The 20,432-nt window shown below is 37.0% G+C and overlaps 2 protein-coding genes across 2 annotated transcripts; both read left to right on the top strand.

Annotated features, from left to right (window-relative positions):
• The first annotated feature begins 1,507 nt into the window (after positions 1-1,507).
• Positions 1,508-5,166, top strand: LOC121805556 (beta-glucuronosyltransferase GlcAT14A-like). The gene is made up of 4 exons (XM_042205456.1): positions 1,508-2,272; positions 3,863-3,938; positions 4,037-4,152; positions 4,398-5,166. Exons 1-4 carry the CDS (start codon positions 1,762-1,764, stop codon positions 4,895-4,897), a joined length of 1,203 nt encoding a protein of 400 aa, XP_042061390.1. The 5' UTR covers positions 1,508-1,761; the 3' UTR covers positions 4,898-5,166.
• Positions 5,167-18,251: 13,085 nt separating this feature from the next.
• On the top strand, positions 18,252-20,079 carry LOC121804983 (GATA transcription factor 1-like). The gene is made up of 2 exons (XM_042204722.1): positions 18,252-18,607; positions 19,141-20,079. The coding sequence occupies exons 1-2, from the start codon at positions 18,425-18,427 to the stop codon at positions 19,789-19,791; spliced, it is 834 nt and encodes a 277-aa protein (XP_042060656.1). The 5' UTR covers positions 18,252-18,424; the 3' UTR covers positions 19,792-20,079.
• The last annotated feature ends 353 nt before the right edge of the window (positions 20,080-20,432 follow it).

Below are 20,432 nucleotides of genomic sequence, written 5' to 3'. Positions count from 1 at the left end.
AATTTTTTTTTATTAACACTTCCCATTTTTCAACTACTTTTAACGATTCCTCGTAATACTTTGCAACTGTTAATACTCACTCCGTTTCATAGTAGTGGATGCATTTCTTTACAGCACGGAGATTAAGAAAAATTGTGTTGAATGAGTTAAATAAAGGAAGAATACAGTACGGAATAAAAAAGGTAGAGGGATGAAGCGAGAATAAAGTAAGAGAAAATACAAGAAGTGAGAAGAAATATGTTGACTTTTACTAAAAAAAAGAAATGACTCCACTACTATGAAACGTATCAAAATGGCAAAATGACTCTACTATTATGAAACGGAGGGAATAGTAATTTGGACCCCCTAGAGTCGAAATCCCGCGTCCGTCACTGGGTAGTATACACCATAATTATGCCACCCTTGTCTGTCATGAACCAAATTCTTCATATGAAATATGGTATGGAAATGCGTGCATTTATTATAAGATATCACTGTGTTCTTAAGTTCTACTCTCTCTGTTCCATAGTAATAGAGTCATTTTGTCATTTTGTTACGTTCCATAATAATAGAGTCATTATCATTTTTAGTAAAAGTCAACACATTTCTCCACATCTACTTTACTCTTTCCTACTTATTCTCTCTTCATCTCTCTACCTTTTTCATTTTCCACTTTATTCTCCATTTACTTAACTCACCTAACACAATTTTCTTCAATCTCCGTGCCGAAAAGAAACGCCTCCATTACTATGGAACAGAGGGAGTATATTTGTGAATAGTAATCATATACTATTAATACTACTCCAGTATTGATGTCCTTCATTTCGCTAGGTTTTAAAAAATAAAAAATAACAAAAAAATCATACTAATGTTAAGTCAAATTTCACAATCTTAAAAATTAGTCAGAGAAAAATATATAATTTGAATTTATTATGAACTATCCCATTATTAAAAATTTAGATGAAATTATATCTAATTTAGAAGCTAATAAATTATATATGGACGGCTATTTTTTAGGTTAACCACAGGTGTACTGAGTCCCACATCACCATTTATTTATAAATAAACAATGTCATTTCATCGTTTGGTTCAAAACATCATTAATATATTATACGTAGTCAACCATATCTTATGTCATGGGTAACAAAATCTAAAATTCATTAATTTTTCAATTGATTTTTAAAATTATAGGATGGACCAAATTTGATAAACTTAATAATTTTTTAACAATTTAACCTTCACAAAATGTTCTAAAATTTGAACGGTTTTCATCAAATGCCCCCCACCCCAAGAACAATCCGATCACAAAAGGCAACCGCAATTGAATTTTAATATTAAAAGAAACATAAATTATTGAAATTTTTTTAAATGAAAAAATGCAATTCACTTTTGAATGTATCTTCCTTGATAATAAACAGCTAGACATGATAAATTAATTAATAGACCTAATAACTAACTCTTTCAAATTTATAAAAAAAATATACATATATATGAAAAGGTAGAAGTTTTATTGTTGAAACGGATAAACATTTGATCAACTTTCTCTTTGATATCTCTACATAGCTTCATCACACTTCCCAGTTACCGGAATCCGAGCTGATTTAGCTGAAAAAGATGATCGGAAAATGCGAATACCGAGTAAATTAGCCTCAGCCACCACCCACCAAGTCGTGTAATTGAAGCAAAAAACGAATCCCAAACCCCACACACTCACACTCACACTCACACACTATTCCCAAATCAAAAATCTCAAATCAAATCCCCCAATTCCCAATTCCGGCAATGCTACCCGCCGCCGCCATCCCTTCCCTCTGCGTCCTCACCCTCTTCTCCATCCTGCTTTTTCTCTCCCTCACCACCGCTCCCCGCCGCCCCCCGCCGCCGTCGCTCTTCCCCAGCCGCCACCGCCTCCTCCTCCACGACAACCAGACCGTCCCCGCCCCGCCCCCGCCCAGACTAGCCTACTTCATTTCTGGATCCGCCAACGATTCGGGGCGGGTCCTCCGCCTCCTCCACTCCGTGTACCACCCCAGGAACCAGTATCTCCTCCACCTCGATCGCTTTGCTAGCCAATCCGAGCGCGACGCGTTGGCCGCCACCGTCGAATCGGCGCCGCTTTTCAGGGCTGCGGTGAATGTCCATGTTGTTGGCAAGGCGGATTATGTCCTCTCCAATGGGCCGTCGGCGCTCTCCTCCACGCTTCACGGCGCCTCTGTTTTGCTCCGTTTGTCGGACAAGTGGGATTGGTTTCTCACTCTCTCTGCTGCTGATTACCCGCTTGTCACTCAAGATGGTACCTTTATTTGATTGGTTATGTAATTGCTTAACATTCTTTAAATTTCTTAGGCTTGTTTTAGGGTTTAATTCACAGTTATTGTGTTCTTGAGAATTTGCAATTGGTAGTTGCTTGGCAATCAAAATAACAGCTTTATGTCATAGTTGTTTCTGCTGTGTGTGTGCTTTGAGTTAAGTTAGTTGATGTGTTGGTTACCTAATATGATCCTCGTAGCCTCAATGTATGTTTACCTTAGCTTCGGTGGCTGTCGGTTACTAGATCAAGTTTGTTATTGTTTGGGATTCTAGATTTTGCTGCTTCGACTATTGGTTGTTTTGTGTATTTAGTATATGCGTGTTCTTCCGCATTTGATGGATATGCGATTGGATTGCTTCATTTTGCTTATAAGGGGGGAATTGGGACACTAACTTTTCTGGTAGACAAATATGAGGTACTACCATATATACTTCTTTTGTGTTTGACAAGTGCAAATGCTAGTGTTACAACTGAAGTTTGTTGTAGTTGGTGTATGTGAGTTCAACAAGCTCTGTGTTTATTGTCAATCTGATACTTGAGCTTTTGCAATTGATAGTTTCTTGGCAATCAAAACATTAGCTCCATACCCTAGTTGTTTCTGTTGTGTGTGTGTGTGTGTGCTTGGAGTTAAGTTAGTGGATGTGTTATTTTTTTAGTTTGCTACGTTCTTGAAGTTTCTTTAGCTTCTTTTAGCTCTGCGTTTATTGTGGATATGATTCTACAGCTTTCTCAATTGGTAGTTGCTTGGGAATAAAGACAGTAGCTTTATATCCTTGATGTTTCAGTTGTGTGTGTGTGAGCGTGCATGCTTTTAGTTAAGTTAGTGGATGTGTTAGTTACCTGTGGCTTACCTAATCTGGTCTTTGTAAGCTCAAATATCAATGTATATTTTTCACGGCTTTTATGGTTGCTGGTTACTATATCAAGTTTGGTACTGTATGGGATTATATATTTGATGCATTCTCAAAGCTGTTTCAACCAGTGGTTGCTTTGTGTATGTGTTTTCTTGAGCATTTAATGGATATACGTTTGAATTGCTTCATTTTGCGTATAAGTTGGAACCATATACTTCGTTTGTGTGTGACACATGCGAATGTTACAAACTTACAATTTTGTTGTAGTTGGTATGTGAATTCGATAAGCTGTTTTAGCTCTTATAGTGTTGTACATATATCGTGTGCATTGCATACAAATTCGTTTAAAATCAAGATGGCTTCCCCCATCCCAGTTACATCATTTGAAGCAAAAAAAACAGTAGCTTCATGTACATGTGTTCTCGAATGTGTGCACGAACTTAGTGTAATTAAGATTTTGTTGAATTACGTTATTTTGTAATACTGTTGCTCTGAATATGTGTTCCACTAAAGGCTTACTAAACCATCTACTTCGACACATTGAGATAACTTCACCTTGTCATATAACCAAAGAAGTCATACAAAGTTTATAGATGTGTTGTTTTTTTCCGAAGTTGGCAGAGGATTTGTTGATTCTTCCATGTCTATAAACTTCATATTTTTGTAATTTCGTAGTTTTCTTGTTACAACATTTGTGATGTGGAGCTTTTGTCTGCAGATCTTCTGCACATACTGTCATATCTACCTAGGAATCTTAATTTTGTGAATCATACAAGCTACATCGGCTGGAGGGAGTAAGTTTTCTTCATTTTGATTCAGAACTTTCATGAAAATGCATTAGTTTTCCCTATCAGTTCTTATCGATGTTTCTTTTCTTGTACTATTATCTTAGATCGAGGAAATTGAAGCCGATAATAGTTGATACTGCACTCTACCTTACTGACAACATCGAAACGTTTTTTGCAACTCAAAATCGACCGCTCCCAGATGCCTATCGCTTATTCACAGGTTTGTTGAATTGATATCATTGTTCTATTTGGCAACGAAAATGAAGAAAGAGACGATAAATTGTAAAAGACAGGTTAAGACCGCGTGATCATATAGTATCAAACACCAAACGTACCATTAGGTATGCATTTGGATCCACAAATTGGACGATTGTAATGAATCTCAGTTTCGTTAGACCATCTTACACAAGTTTTTTTGTTTTTGTATGAGAGTTATAAAGAATATCTTGTTTATGTTGCTTCTAGGTTCATCGATGGCTCTATTGAGTCGAAATTTCGTCGAGTTCTGCATCATGGGAACAGATAACCTACCAAGAACTCTACTGATGTACCTCTCCAACACACCGAAACCATCTTCCGTCTACTTCCCCACCCTTCTGTGCAACTCCCGTCAATTCAAACGGACAACGATCAACCACAGCTTGCTTTACTCCTCTCTCGACTCCAGGCAGTGGATCCGCCTGCTCAACTCCAGCGACTTCCAGGAATTGGTCCAGAGCGGAGCAGCCTTCGCCTCAGCCTTTCCCCAGAACGACCCCATTTTGGACCGTATCGATCTAGAGCTCCTGCAGCGTTCTCGCAACAAACCAGTGCCTGGTGGCTGGTGTTTAGGCGACTCCGGTGACCATAAATGCAGCGTTTGGGGTGATTCTGACGTTCTAAGGCCCGGCCCAGGAGCCAGGAGGCTCGAAAAACGACTGGTTCGGCTTCTGTCGAAGGAACTGACTCAATGTTTGGACGAGTAATCCATGCTTCTGAATCTGATTAATATTGTTAAATGCATTTTTACTTAACTAATTCAAAATCTCCAAAAATAACTTCTACCAATTCTTTAAGAGCGACCCTAGTTGTTGTGGGCTTTGGCTTTAGCTTTAGCTTTTCTTTCAAATGTGAAATGTAATGGTTACAATTGTTGGTTGGAGAGGAAGCGTCTTAACAAGTTACGCTTCATAGCTTGACAGATAACTGGTTTAACAAGAATATCTGACCATATAATTTATCTTTTGTCTTTTAATATATAGCTACATGTTGGAGCCAAAGTTTTAATAATAACGAGTGTTTGATTATATATAATTTGAAAAGCTTGTATGTTAATTTTCATCCAATATTTAATTGAGCGTATAATTACGATGCACTTTCCATTTAAGTCTTATTTTATATTCTTCCGTTATTATTAGTCGACTTATTCGGACTAATCTTTAGGTTTTAAGCAATTTAATACTGATGTTTTATTGGGCCTAAATCAAACATTAGTTTTAATTTACCTAGAAAACACTCACATTTTATATATTTAATTTTCATTTGTATAATAAAAATATTAAATGAGTAAGTAGAAAAGATGATACTATTTAATAAATCAATCAATATAGTATAATCATAAAAAACCGCACACTTGAAACTCCTATTAGATTAAAAAGGTGAAAGGCGTTGGTGGTGTTGTAACAAGACAAAAGTAAGACACAATACTCCTACTAAATAAGCCTAATTTATTTGGCAATAAGTAAATCTTAGCTAGGGTCACTGCTGGGTATGGATGCATGTAGCCTTTAGGGCATTAGGCCATCCGCAATGGGCGGACGATGGCACGCCCGATGGCGCGTATCGTCCGCGCCATTCATCGTCCGCCCCCACTGTGGGTGTGTGGCATAGGCCGCGGACGATAGTCGCGGCCTATGCTTCGGGCGCGACTTAAACCGCGGACGTCGCGGACGATGGCCATCGTCCGCGACAGCGTCTGGCCCATTCTGAAGGCCGCGGACGATGGCACGCGGTTTCGTTTTTTTATAAATAGCGTTCATTTGTAACATTTCATTTCACACGATTTCATCTTCGAAACTTACATTTACATAATTACTACGAAATGGATTCAAGCCCCAATAGCCCTACGTTTAGCGGAGAGGCGCATTGGCCGGGTACAGAACCCGGCGATTATCGTTCGTTCGGCGACAACACCCATTACGATCCCGATTTCAGTACGGAATCGTATGGGTTGTCTGATATAGAGCCGTTGCCGCACCGCCCAACCGCATCGGCCGATCCCGCCCTCGCAGCGACCGGTGCCACCAAGGGGAAGGCGAAGCGGAACCGGCAGCGGGCGCAGAAGTTGCCGCCTCCCGGTGACTGCGATGAGTACGCCCCCGGCCGTACGAACTACACCGACGACGAAACTCTCACTTTGGCCCGGTGTTGGGTAGATATATCGGAAGATCCGATATTCGCCAACAACCAGAGATAGACCGCGTACTGGGAGCGCATCGCGGGCCTCTACAATTCGGTCAAGCCGCCGACCGCGTACAAGCGCAAGAGTGAGCAACTCCGCAAGCACTGGGATCAAATCAAGAAGCAAGTGAACTTGTACTCGGCGGAGTTCGAGAAGTGCGCGCGGTCACAGGGGAGCGGCGAGAGCGTGCACGACGTGCGCTCTAAAGCGATGTTGTCGTACCGGTCGATGTTCGGCGAGTTCAAGCACGAGGCCATCTGGGCGCTCTTGAGGGAGAAGCAGAAGTTCCAAGGTGGAATTCTCCACACTGGTGCGCCGAAGAGGACGAAGGTCACCGAAGCTGGTGACTACACGAGCAGCGGCAGCGGCACTAACCCGGTTGACCTCAACCAGACGTACGTGGATGAAGGGAGTTCCGGCACACCGGTGTCCTCCCGGCGTCCTCCCGGCATCAAGGCTGCGAAGGCCAAGGGGAAGGCAGCCGCGACGTCATCGTCGACCGCTGCCGCCCCTGTTCCGGACCCAGATGAGCTCCCGGTGCAGACGGCCACCGCGTTTGCGTCGTTAGCTACAGCGTCGATGGCAAAGACGATGTTGCAGACGCACAAGGCCCTCAAGAAGTGCACCGACCCCGAACAAGCCGAGTATCTTCGTGCATTACTCGATGAGTTGCGTAGGAAGTTGGGAATTGACCCGACTTAGTTTTTTTCTTTTTTTAGTTGAATGGTGTAATTTTTTTTTATTAAAACTTCGCCGCTTGTTATTTAGTCATTTTTTTTACTCGTTACGTGTTATTTGAAAACAGTTAAATTAATTAAACAAAACAACAAAATGATGATGTGGCGCGTCATAGGGTGCGCCTTAGGGCGCCCCACTGCAGGTAGAGAAGGATGAGGATAAAAATGCTGACGTGGCGCGCCTTAGGGCGCCCCACTGCTGATGGTCTTAGGATGAATTTTGCCACCCTTGCGATGCAAACATATGGTTGAAGGGTATGTTGGGCATCGACCAACATACCCTTCAACGGACCATCCACGATTGGTCGCACAGAGCATTCAATTTTTCAATCGCTTCTCACGCAAGGACCGCGAATTGCATGTTGCCCCGCTTGGCCATTGTATCCAGCACAACAAGAGCAATCTCAATGCCAATGAGCACATGTACCTTAGATATTTCCAAACAACTTGGGAGAGGCATAATTAAGTGTTGCTAAGAGAATTACTTCTATTGCGCTTGTGAACTATAACTATCGCATTTATAATGCTAAATTATGTAGTAGTTAATTTGGAAATGTATTTTATTGAAATATATATTTGCCTTTTTCAAAAGATTTAATTATGAGCAATATACTTTGTCAATTTGTATCATTACTTCGGAGTTGCTTTAATACAAAATATTTTGTCGGCCCTTATACAATTGCACTTTGCGTGGCAATGCCAATTTATTTTAATTTCTATGTTGGAGAAGAATCCAGCTAAGGATCAATTTTGACCCATTTTTAAACGGTTTTAATCCAATTTTGACCCATTTTGATCAATTTTGACCCAATTTTTAACACAATTTTGACCAATTTTTAAACGGTTTTAATCCGATTTTGAAAAATTGACGGAATTGTTAGTGTATGATCAATTGTGATCCGAGTTAAAATGTTCATGATACAAAAATTAAAAAAATAATGTATATAGCCAAAATCATAAAATGGGCATATGTTCACAACTAGTGTTGGCCTTTATTCAATAAAAAAACCTCCAACCAAATAAACATTTTTTTTGCAATTAAATCTATCAATAGGGCTCAGGCTCAGGCTCACGGGTGGGCTTGGCTGCTTCTACAGCAATCTCGATGAACTTTGCGACCCTCGCAATGAATGCAATTGTTTCTTTGGTCTCCATGGTCTTGACCCTCAAGCCCTTCAGCCAACCATCCACGATTAACCCATAAAAAGCCAAAAAAAGAAGTGGAACTACTCCAAATGTGTTCCAAATTAAAAGGAATAAAAATCCAATGGGAAACACGAAATACAAACGCTCAACTATTGTGTTTATGTCTGCCTGAGCCTTGTTGACCTCGCTTAGCATGTCGTGATCGCTCCTAATCCACATTCCCCGAAACCGGAGGTTGGTGGTGAATTGGTGACGAAGCGCGTTGAATTGTTCAATCGCTCCCACAGCCAGGACCGCGCATTGCATGTCGGCCGTTGAATCAAGCAAAACAAGAGCACTCTCAATGCCCACCAGTAACTCTGCCTTAGATGTTTGTGATTCACAACTAGTAGGCATGACTTTGCCTAGACGGAAGTGCAAGTCGTAGCTATATCGGAGAGAGTCGAGATACATCATAATTCTATGTATTGATTGCTAAGACTTCATTTGGCTAGATAGCTATTGTATTTATAAGAATACGGAGTAGTTAATTTGGTAATGTACGTGAATTATGGAAACAAATATATTTACCTTTTTCTTTTTAAGATTTATGAGCAATGTACCTTCGTTAATTTAAATCTTTCCTTTAGTTGCTTTAATACCAAATATTTTTTCGACCCTTATACAATTTACGCTTTACATGGCAATGACAATTTATTTTAATTTCTATGTTGACCGAATCTAAAGGAAATATATATATAGAGAGAGAGAATCTTCTGATTTGGGTCGTGAATTGTGTTGATTTATGTTCAAAGTACGCATTAAATAATGAAAAATTAAAAGCGTTCAAATTTTATTGGAAGTTAATTGGACACTGATTACATAATTAATTAATTTCCAATAATAGTGAAATCAGGGATTCTGCATTTCTGTATTTAATTTGCATTGACTTTTATAATTTACGCCTAAATTTAAGTTTCTAAAGGAGAGCATTCCAAATAAAAAGAAATCAATCATACCCTTCAATTTGCCATATTAAAACCATTTTTGGATACATTCAGCGTTCACATACTGTATATGATCATCAATTTGAAATTTATTTGAACATCTGGATTTAGGGTCATAGTTAATTATACGTGAAAGTGAAAATGATTATACTTTAACGTATGTATTTAAGGAAATGAATTCTTGGTAGAATGCAAAGGTCATAGTGTGGACAAAATGAAACGAAACTCAAAATGAGAGATGAATTGAAGAGAAAGAAAGAGACAAAAGTCTGCAATTCATGCGTAGGTGTGTAGAGTAGGTGTGTAGGTGCTTGCATGATTTGACTAAATTGTCCTTCTACTCATTTGAGCATTTTCATCTAAAAAGTGACTAAAATTACTCAATTCGTGATTATATTAAACTTTAGGGTCCTCATGGGCTATTTTTTTTTAATCTATGGTGCCACAAGTCCACAAGTTAGGAACTAATAAGGCGGTTCACTCTTCAATTTATTCAATTTAGGACTAAAATCCTTGTTGAAAACTAAGGGCATGTTTGATACGACTGAAAATCTAAGAAAAGGGCAGTTAGTTGTCCATTTCACCCCGTTTGATGGCAATGTAAATTTTCTTGTTGGCCCGAGAAAAAACAGAAGCCCGTGGATCTATTCTTGTGTACACCAGTTACCTTTTCGGAGCTGAATGTTTAATATGATCATGTTTCCTATTGATTTTAGTTTTAAATTAGTTAATTTAAAACTAAAATCAATAGGAAACATAATCATAGGACGAAGATATGAAACACATGTTAGTAAAATTTGTATTTTACAACCTACAATTAATAATTCAGAGTTTTGGAGTGTAACTTTTTTTACGAAATAGTTAAATATAAACCAAAATAGTATTTCATCTGTTCCATAAAAGATGTTACATTTTCCTTTTTAGTTTGTTCCATTAAAAATGTCATATTTCCATTTTTGGAAAAAAAATTCTCTCTCACATTAATATAAATATATATTTTCTCTATTCACTTAACACATAAAACAAAACCTTATAAAATCTCGTGCCGTCAAACAAGTGTGGCATCTTTCATGGGACAAAGGAAATATTATTTAGGACCTATAACTATCACAATGTAATGTGTAGAACCAATTTTGAACTTTAGCCTTTAATATTGTTATTTATATATTTATAGTTGAGTTGTGTTCAGATCAAAAGTTTTCTTATGGTGTGGTGTTCATATTTTGGCCTTATACCTAACATGCATGATATGTGGAGCCTAGCTCGTGTATATATTGTGGGTTGTCTTCTATAATCATTAATCTCATGCTAGTTCGTAGTGTTAATCTTCGTCCTTTAAAAATTATTTTTATTCTAATTCGCCTTTTAAGATTATGAATTTTGAATTTGAAAAAAAAATTATCTTTATAGAGGTGAGACTCATTCTTCACTTACAATACCCCAATGATTTTTTTTTATATCTCTTACTTTATCAATTGTATATTAAAATTCGTGTCACTTTATAAACTCATACTGTTTTTTAAGAGAGAGAGTATAAAAAAGTAAATTAAGATTGTAGAATTCAATCTTTTAAGGATTATAGTTGTTGCGAAATAATTTTAAGTCATAAGTTATTTATAAGATATTTATCGAAGTGCTTATAAGTTCTTAAACAATTTACAAGTTATTTTATTCTTTTATACGATCAACGTAACATCAAATGTATGTGACCTACTAGTGACAAATATGGTTGGGCCTCATTCGGGTTGGATTGGGTTGGCTGGGCTGGGCTGGTTGAAAATTTATAAGAGGGATTCAATATATTTACAAATCAATTCCAAGTTCCTACTAACAAATACGGCTAGACCTTAGGTGGTGTTCGGTTTCTAAGATAAAATAGTACCATGATATAATCTAGTATTGAGTTGTGAGATTATTTTAGTCATAGGGTGACTAATTATCTCATGATTATCCATCTAGGATTGAGTTGTGGGATTGAATCTCTTGAACCAAATACACTACAAATTTAATCCTGGATATAATCTTGCAAACCAAACACCCTAATTATCTAATTGGAAGAACAAAATCGACTTATTTATCCAAACTTTAAATAGTACTACTCCTCTAAGTTAATTTCTTATTTATTTGTTTTGAAGGATTTATTATCTAAAAGACGGTGATTTTTTTTTCGTCTGAGTTAAATTTGTTTCATTCATATCCCATTATAAATGCGGGATCGGAGAAATTCCAATAAAGAGAAAAATTAGTGAAATTTCTATATTTGTTATCACTTATCAGTTATGAAATGTAAATATAATCTTAAATCTCATTTGCCACGTTTTACCAATATAAAAGCAGAGAAATTGGGACAAAATTAATCAACCCTTCCCTTCTATATTTCTTATCAATTTTGTTTGACGGAAAAAATCAATTAATTTAGTGGCAATGCATATTAATCTTTTCACCAAGAATATTTTGACACTAGATTGTTCTCGTAAATATACCCTTATTCAAAATTTTATTTTTTAGTTATGCACTTTTTTCTTAGTATCATAGTCATTAATTTTATTATTGATATGTTACTATACTACAAAAAAAAATGTCAAAGGAGATTTTTTAATGCATTTAAGAACGTTAATTTGTGTTTCTAAATATATCACCAACGTTTCAAAAAGTGTCCTTATTGTTGGTGTCCCGATTAAAATAGAGGACGCAAATAAAAGCGTCCTAAAAAATAAAAAAACTAAGTTAATTTATCATTAATTTAAAGACACTTTCTTTTGCTTCCTTAATTATTGTTATATTTTAAAAAATTTCAATACAAGTAATTACGATTTGATCTTTGTATCCTTAAATAGTAGGAGTAAGTTTTTTGTAGTGTTCACATGAACTTAGTTTTATTGCAAGAACACACCAAGAGAATTTACCATTGTCTTTTTAATGTTGTTTTTCATTTTTAGAATTTAAAAAAGAAACAATATTCGGTTATTATCATCACTAAAGCCTAATTTAAATGACACAACACCTAGGTATCACAAGACTATTCACAGAGAGATTTTTGAGTTTAATCTAACGTGCAATATGTTATGGAGATTTACAGAGAATGTGAACAATCGGATTTCCTGAAAGGCGTGCAACACTTTCAGATCAAATCAATTTGGCAGTTCTATCAATGTTTGATCGGATACAATTCAGGTTTCAAAGATATTCGTACGTTGATTCTGTGATCCTTTTTTGGAACCAGAAATGATCTATAAGAAGGAGGTTGAAGATGAAACGTTGCATCACTTCCTTTCATAACTGTAAAATAACAGTTTTGGCGAGTTTTAAATATTGTAATTTGGTCATTCAATTATCGACCCCAGCTAGGGCTCTGCCCCTTGGACCCCGCTCTCAGGGACGCTGCCTCCGAACCCCCGTCCAATCATAACGAATTCAAACAAGTGTGCACTTCGCACTTTCAACTTATTTGATGTCTCATTATGATCATATTGATCAATCAAGTTAATCCAATTACACTAAAATATCCAACACAATATAATGTTCGAATTGTGTTATACTATCACGTAATTAGTCTTAAAACATAAGAAAATGAGATGTGATCCATTTACATTTTATGAAATTTATGACACAGTCATATCTAAAACTAGACATCCCTAGCTACTAGAGCGATTTTTTAGTTCAATCTCACTGCAGCAAAAGGCGACGTCGCCTTGGTGGTCCCCATATTCCGGCCCGACATCATGTGAGGGAGTTCAATCAGGGTACGCAGTAGCCCGTTAAGGGGGGAGCCTTAACCCACTAGCTGCCAGAAGCCCATCTCCCAAGGCCACATACTTGTGCCTGAGAGATCATCTCTCAAGGCCTCACACTTGTGCCTGAGAGATGAAAGCAAACCCAGGCTCATTGCAGCAAGATCTGTCCTTCCGTTGCCAATTGCGCTACGCCCCTGCGGGCTTTGAGTTCAATCTCACGTTACACGTAATATGAGTGTCACGTCACATGTGATTCTAAAAACATCAAAAAAATGGGATGTACTCAAATAAACAATATTGTTACTACATATTATGAAATTTGTGACATTTTTACTATCATAACTAAAACTAGACATAACATAGACGTATGTACAAATATGCTTACTTAATTAATCACACTCCAGCATCATCTAATCGTGCTAAGGTCGTACCATAATAATGCTATGATTATTAAACTACAAGACAACTGAATCACTAAGGGTTTGGCTACAACACTACATGAAAGTGCAATTATTATTAATATTAGAGGAATAATCCTTTTTTCTAGTATCAAATAAGGTTAAATAGTATCAATAATAATGCTAAAAAAATAATACTACATGGCAAGCAAATTCCATGACATTTATAATACTCCCTCCGTCCCGCACTACTCGCACTTATTTCCTTTTTGGGCGTCCCAAGTTACTTGCACTCTTTCCATTTTTAGTAAAAAATTTCACCTACAGCCGTCATTTTTGACTTTCCTATACACTCATTCCTTAATCTCCGAGCCGAAAAGGAAATGAGCGAGTAGCCCGGGACGGAGGGAGTACATTATTTGAACATGAACAAATATGGATGTGGACATATTAAATAATATAGGAAAACAGTATATGTTCAATCAATCTTAATATTGTTCGAACAAAATCAAGTAAGTGGGACACCATGTTCTCATCACCATATAATTTGTGATTTGACCTTAGTATTTTCCCTCCACAAAAACACAAATAACCACGATATCCACAAAAGATATTGCATTTTCTTCACTACCCCATTTTGGAAATCAAATATATTAATCATAATTAAATATAGAGATATTTCATTAGTGTATGACCTTGACACACCACATATACTTTAATCCATTTTCTTTATTGATTGCAATCAACGTCTATACGCACTACTTCTTAGAGCATCCACAATCATGCTCTTGCCAGCGACACGGTTGTGGGCCCGGGCGGTACTATTCATGCATGCTCTCTGGCAAGAGCACAACACCCACAACTGTGCTCTTCCGCAAGGACGAGCACAATTAATATAAAATTCAATTAAACAAAAACATTTCCATAATATTAAAATCCATTTAAAAACCACAATAAATATTACAAATTACAAATAAAATTAAAAAATACATAATTAAAATCCTAAAAATTAAAAATTACATAATTAAACTCCTTAAAATTAAAAATTACATAATTAAAATCCTAAAAATTAAGATGATAACCGAACCATTCGGGGTTCCAACCGTGGGAGCCCGAAGGGTTATTGTCTTGGCCGGACATAGTGATGTTGTAGGGTATGAGAGAATGAAGATGAAAATGGATATGAGAGAATGGAGATGAGAATGGATATTGGAGAATGATGATGAGAGTTGTGTAGTTTGATGTGAATTTTTGGGGTGAAATTGGGGGTATTTATAGATGAAAGTGTGTATTTTTGGGGTAAAAAAATGAAAAAAATTAAAAAGGTGTAAAAAACGGTTATAAACGGATATATTTTTTTGGGGAAGTGAAAAAAATTATTATTTTTATTTTTTATCGGTTTTTTTAATAAAAAACGATTTTTTTTTAAAAAAAATAAAAAAATGTTTAAACACAACGGCTATGCCGTTGACGAATGGGAGCGCGCCACGTGTGCGTCCGCTGGCACGGACGTCCTCGATACATCGAGCAACGCCGTGCCAGCGGCGCGAGTGCAGCGCCGGCGGATGCCGTCCGTGCCAGCGGCGCGGACGGCGGTGGCGTCCGTCGCCACCGCTGCGCATGCTCTTATACTACTTATATTTCATGTATATGATCCTACAAAATTAATATTAATATACTACTAAAAGTGTAGAAATATTAAATATTATTGTGATTTGTGAGGTAGCATATGATTGGTTAGCCTACGTGTCTCACATGTGTCAATAATAGATGCCATTATTTCAGATATTTAATTTCTTCTCCGTTTGGCAATTAATTAATTTCATTACGTTATTTAAAAGCATGGCTTTTATCCGCCGTTGCACGTGAGCAGCACATGTTTCTTATGAAGAGTGGTTGAAGGCTTGCAACGTGCGTGGGACCCGCATAACGTGCACGTGTGGAGCCCACCGCCAAATTACAAAATGGTAGTAGAAATAGTTGGTGAACGCCTTTCAACTCTGGGGTATGTACATTTATAAACGGATACATCTAATAATATTATTTAAATGCTTTCTATTAAAAATATAATTTTTAATAAATATTATTTAACACGTCTAATTTAAAATATGGATCTATTTTCGTTCAAATTAAAACTTACGCTGATAAGATGTTGAGCGTTACATGGACGTTAGGCATATTTATTGAAGAATCCCAGAGTAACTTTTAAAAGATGATCGATGGACTAGTTCACGTGTATTTAACGACAACAACATTAATTTAATTTTGACCGATCTCAATTGACATTATAAAACACACAAATTGTCAAAGCGGTGTTCAATACTAAAAAGTTAAAATATGCCGAAAATAAAAAAGAGCGAAAATAAAGTAATTATAATAGCAATGAAAATTTTATAGTACTTCACATCATTTAGCAATTGTTAAGCTTACTCTAAGTACACATTGAAAATAATTTGTTGACATTGTTGTTTATATTAAAAGTGGATTTTGTATTATTAGCCTTCATAGTTTGACAACTTAATTGGATTAGATTGAATTCAAGTTAATTGATCGGTTTAAATTTTGAATTGTCATAACAAGTAGTAACATACTATCTAGGTTTCTACTTATTTTTATAGTGTATATACGAATAAAATAACTCTAAAGATAAAAACTAAAAAAATATTTCGTTAAATATATAAAAATAACAGTTAAATGTATAAAAGTAATCTTGCATCTATGATATTAGATCATTCTTTATCACATTATAAACTTCAGAAATATTTCACTTTTCAACTTATGAATAATGATAAAGTAGAAGAGATAATAAACTAAATTAAAATAAGAGTAAATAAAGTAGGGCAAATGAGATTAAATTAAGAAAGAGCCGAGATGGTTATTGTAAAAAAGAAAATGTATCATTTACGTTTAAGTTAAGATGTCTCGAACAATAATTCATATCAATTAGTTTGGGATGGAGGGAATACAACGCAACTATATTTATATATACACACACATTCTTCTATGTTCTAAAATTTTATACTCTATTATACTCCCGCCTTCCGCAAAATATTGTCAAAGTTTGACTTAACACAGGTTTTAAGAAATGAATAGAAAATTTGGTTGAAAAAGTTAGTGGAATGTCCCATATTTATATACTCCCTCCGTCTCACAAGAATATGCAATCTTTTCTTTTTAGTCCGTCCCACAAGAATATGCATTTTCCAATTTTGAAAAGTTTTTTCTCTTTAATGAGGTGAGACTCATTCTTCACTAACAATACTTTAATTACTTTTTCTCCCTAACTCTCCCTAACAATACTTATAATACTCCTTTAAAACCTGTGCCCGGTCAAAGTGTGACTCTTAATCAGGGACGGAGGGAGTAGAATTTAAGTGTAAAGAGTTAGTAGAAAGTGTGGACCATTTACCATAAATAGAAAAAAAAGCAAAGTGAACAACTTTTCACGGACGAACCAAAATGATAAAACTTGACAATATTTCAAGGACGGAGAGAGTAGGATTTAAGTGTAAATTTAGTAGAAAGTTGGGACCATGAAAAATAGAAAAAAAAACAAAGTGGACAACTTTTCACGGACGAACCAAAATGATAAAACTTGACAATATTTCACGGACGGAGGGAGTATTTTATATATTTTGATTTTTGTATATAAAAATTTCGTAACATTTTGATTTTGATAATATCAAGATTTTTCTATTATGATATTTAAATTTGTTTTCATTTATTTCAACAGGAATTAATCTTAAAAAGTAAAATTTAGATAATCTACTTAAGAAAGAAATTATTTTAGAGATTTTATATAAATACTACATATTAGTATAAAATATATAAATAATTTAAACAATCTTTGAATACTATAGAACATCTTATTACAATAACATTTTGATATGTTTATCCTCTCTAAAAGAAAATTAGAAATACTCCAGATAATATAACATGCATAATATAGTACTTAGTCAATTCATAATACTACTACCCCCGTTCCATAGCAGTGGAAGCATTTCTTTCTGGCACGAAAATTAAGAAAAATTTTGTTTAGTAAATTAAGTAAAGAAAGAATAAAATAGGAGATGGAAAATGTAGAGACATGAAAAAAGAATAAAGTAAGAGAGAGTAAAATAAGTGAGAAGAAAAATATTGACTTTTACTAGAAGAGAAATGACTCTACCATTGTAGAACGTACCAAAATGACAAAATAATTCCACTGGTATAGAACGGAATGAGTATATACTAATTCTAGTATTATCATAGAAAAGTAAAGATATGTTATTACATATTACACATATTTGGGCAGCTTTTATTCATCGCCACGTGGACTCCCGGGCAGTCAATGAATATGCAAATCGAAGTTGACTAGCCACGTAGCACGTGTTCATTGGTTCAATGACGTGTTTGCAAAACCAACGCCTGACCGTATAGCCCTCATTTCTGAAATCCTGATACAAATACAATACCCGAATTTCTCTACAGTGTAATCAAGCCCACTGGTTAACTGTGTGCACCAGCTGTATTGTTAAAATTTATCCTCAAATTAATTGTAGATTAGTAGGATTCGAGTCATTGACCACGATTAAATCTAAAAAAAGCAAAAGATAATTCAGAGATTGCTTACTAAAATATGGAGCTCTTTATCACAATTCACTCGTTTTTCCAAAAACTAAAAATAAAAATCAAACAATCTCATCTCATCTCATCTCAACAGATAATCAGAATCTCATCCCTAATTTGTAATTACCCAGATTTTTGAACTTTTTGAAAAATAGAAAAAATCTTGGGCCCCACCAGTGTTGAAGTAGTGAACTAAATAGAATACGCGTAAAGCAAAGTATAATTACTATGGGTGCGTACAATAAACAAAATCAAAATTCGAAAATCGAAAAAAAAAATGAAATATTGCATCGTTGAATTCAAGACCCTTCGATAATTATATCACTTCCAATAGGAAAAAAGGAGGAAAAAGAGAGTCTTCTCTCTCTCCTTCAACCTAACGCTTCTTCCCCTCTCTCTCATTTCGCACCACACCAAATTTTGAACGGACAACGAATTAATCCATGGAGATTTTAGACCCTTCTGGCGCGTGTTTCACCGACGACCTTTTGAACTTCAACCTCGAAGGCGAAGGCGAAGGCGAAGGCGAAGAAGAGAGCCACACCATTTTCAAAGGCGCCTCCGCCTTGAAAACACCGAAAGCGGCGGCCGGTTTGGGCCGTGGGCCGCTCCCCGGCCCATTTCCTGTAAGTTCCACCTTGCTATGTCTGTGACTAGTCTCCCGGCCGTGACTCGCCCGAGTCGGGGTGTTTTTCGTACAGAATCGGTAGAACCGAGGCGACTCGGGCGGATATTCTGAGTTGACTCGGATAAGTTAGGGGTAAGTGGCCGAGTCGGCTCGTAGCGGGGGTCGGGTTTTGCCTGAGTATGCGAATTTACCGACTTAGAAACCCTAGGGGTATTTTTGGAATTCGAGAAATTAATTTATGCGTCTTTGTCAATGCAGCATCGTCCATCACGACGTGAATGAGCTGTAAAATTTGAAATGCTAAAAATGAGTCGTTTTCACGAATTTGTGACAATTGTGGTAATGTGGGCATATGCTTCCATTGGCCCTAGCAAATCAATTCATAATTCATTTTATATACAAAAAAAGACATTTTGGCCCCTCTGAAATTATTCCCTCTACATTTGTCCTCTCTCATTGTCTTTGGAATATACTACTTTCGAATTTGAAATGATATCAATTGATTGAAGTAGAATTGATGATGGATTTTAGGAATTTGTGGAGGAGGAGGAGTTGGAATGGTTATCCAACAAGGACGCTTTCCCCTCGGTGGAGACTTGCTTCGGCATTTTGGCAGACAATCCGGAGCTCGTGATGAACCACCAGAGCCCCATTTCCGTTCTTGAGAATAGCAGCAGCAGCAGCCACAGCAACGCCAGCTCTGGCTCCGTCTCCGTCGCCAGCTGCTGCAACAGCCTCAAGGTCCCCACGAACTACCCAGTTCGTGCCCGGAGCAAACGTAGGAGGAGATGGACCGGATACGGCAACCTTCCAAGCCAGCAGCACCTATGGTTGAATCCGGTCAGCATCAAGACCAAGAAGGAAGTCGCATCATCCTTTGCGTTGGCGCCTTCCCCGGCCGGTGGGATGGGGAGGAGGTGCCTGCATTGCCAGGCCGAGAAGACGCCCCAGTGGCGGGCGGGCCCCATGGGGCCGAAGACTCTTTGCAATGCATGCGGGGTGAGGTACAAGTCGGGGCGCCTGCTGCCTGAGTATCGCCCTGCAAGCAGCCCGACTTTCTCAAGCGTGCTGCACTCGAATTCGCACCGGAAGGTGGTGGAGATGAGGAAGCAGAAGCATGTGCCGGCGGGGGATGGAGATGGAGTGGAGGTGAATGTAGCTTGTGGATATAGGCTAGGCTAGGATGATAGTGTTGGCTAGTTTTTCATTACAGTGTTGCTGCATTTGGGCTTCCTTTTTTTTTACCTTGCCTTATTTTTGTTTATTTATTTAGACTTAGTTAGATTAGCGTTAGCTTCTGTTTTTTATGAAATTTGTTTTAGGTCTTGTTGTAATGATTTTAATGAACTAGATGGTTAGGCAAGCCATATTGGTTTTTTTTTCTTCTTTCTTTGAATATTCTTTTAGCCAGTTTTGGTGTTTTTTTTATGAAAATGGCTAAACAGGGGAAAATGTTGGTTTTCTGAGGTTGATGTTGCTGTTGCATTTGTTTCTTGTTTCTTTAATATTGCTTTGATTTCATATTGTGAAAATTTGAATCTTGTTGATGTTTGTGTTTCTGGATTTGTTCTGTATACAAAGTGTTCCAAACAGGCTCACCTTGTTAAGAACGCTTGCAAAGACTCGAGACTCTTGTGCTCTACGAAGATTGTTGCAACGGGGCACTGAAAAATGCACGACAATAAACAAGGGGAGAATCGGGAAAATGGTGAATCATTATTGGTCATCTTTTTCTATGACCCGAGACTCACGTGCTCTACGAAGCTCGTTGCAGTGGGGCAGAGAAAATACATCATACTTTAACTTAACAAACAAGGAGAGAA

The sequence above is a fragment of the Salvia splendens genome, chromosome 5 (genome assembly GCF_004379255.2).
Source record: "Salvia splendens isolate huo1 chromosome 5, SspV2, whole genome shotgun sequence".
Lineage (NCBI taxonomy): Eukaryota > Viridiplantae > Streptophyta > Magnoliopsida > Lamiales > Lamiaceae > Salvia > Salvia splendens.
This window is presented reverse-complemented; position numbering and strand designations above follow the sequence as displayed.

Coding starts and splice junctions, on each gene's coding strand:
- LOC121804983 (XM_042204722.1), top strand. CDS start 18,425: ATGGAGATTTTAGACCCTTCTGGCGCGTGTTTCACCGACGACCTTTTG. Junction 18,608..19,140: donor CGCTCCCCGGCCCATTTCCT/GTAAGTTCCACC, acceptor GATGGATTTTAG/GAATTTGTGGAGGAGGAGGA.
- LOC121805556 (XM_042205456.1), top strand. CDS start 1,762: ATGCTACCCGCCGCCGCCATCCCTTCCCTCTGCGTCCTCACCCTCTTC. Junction 3,939..4,036: donor AGCTACATCGGCTGGAGGGA/GTAAGTTTTCTT, acceptor CTATTATCTTAG/ATCGAGGAAATTGAAGCCGA. Junction 4,153..4,397: donor TGCCTATCGCTTATTCACAG/GTTTGTTGAATT, acceptor TGTTGCTTCTAG/GTTCATCGATGGCTCTATTG.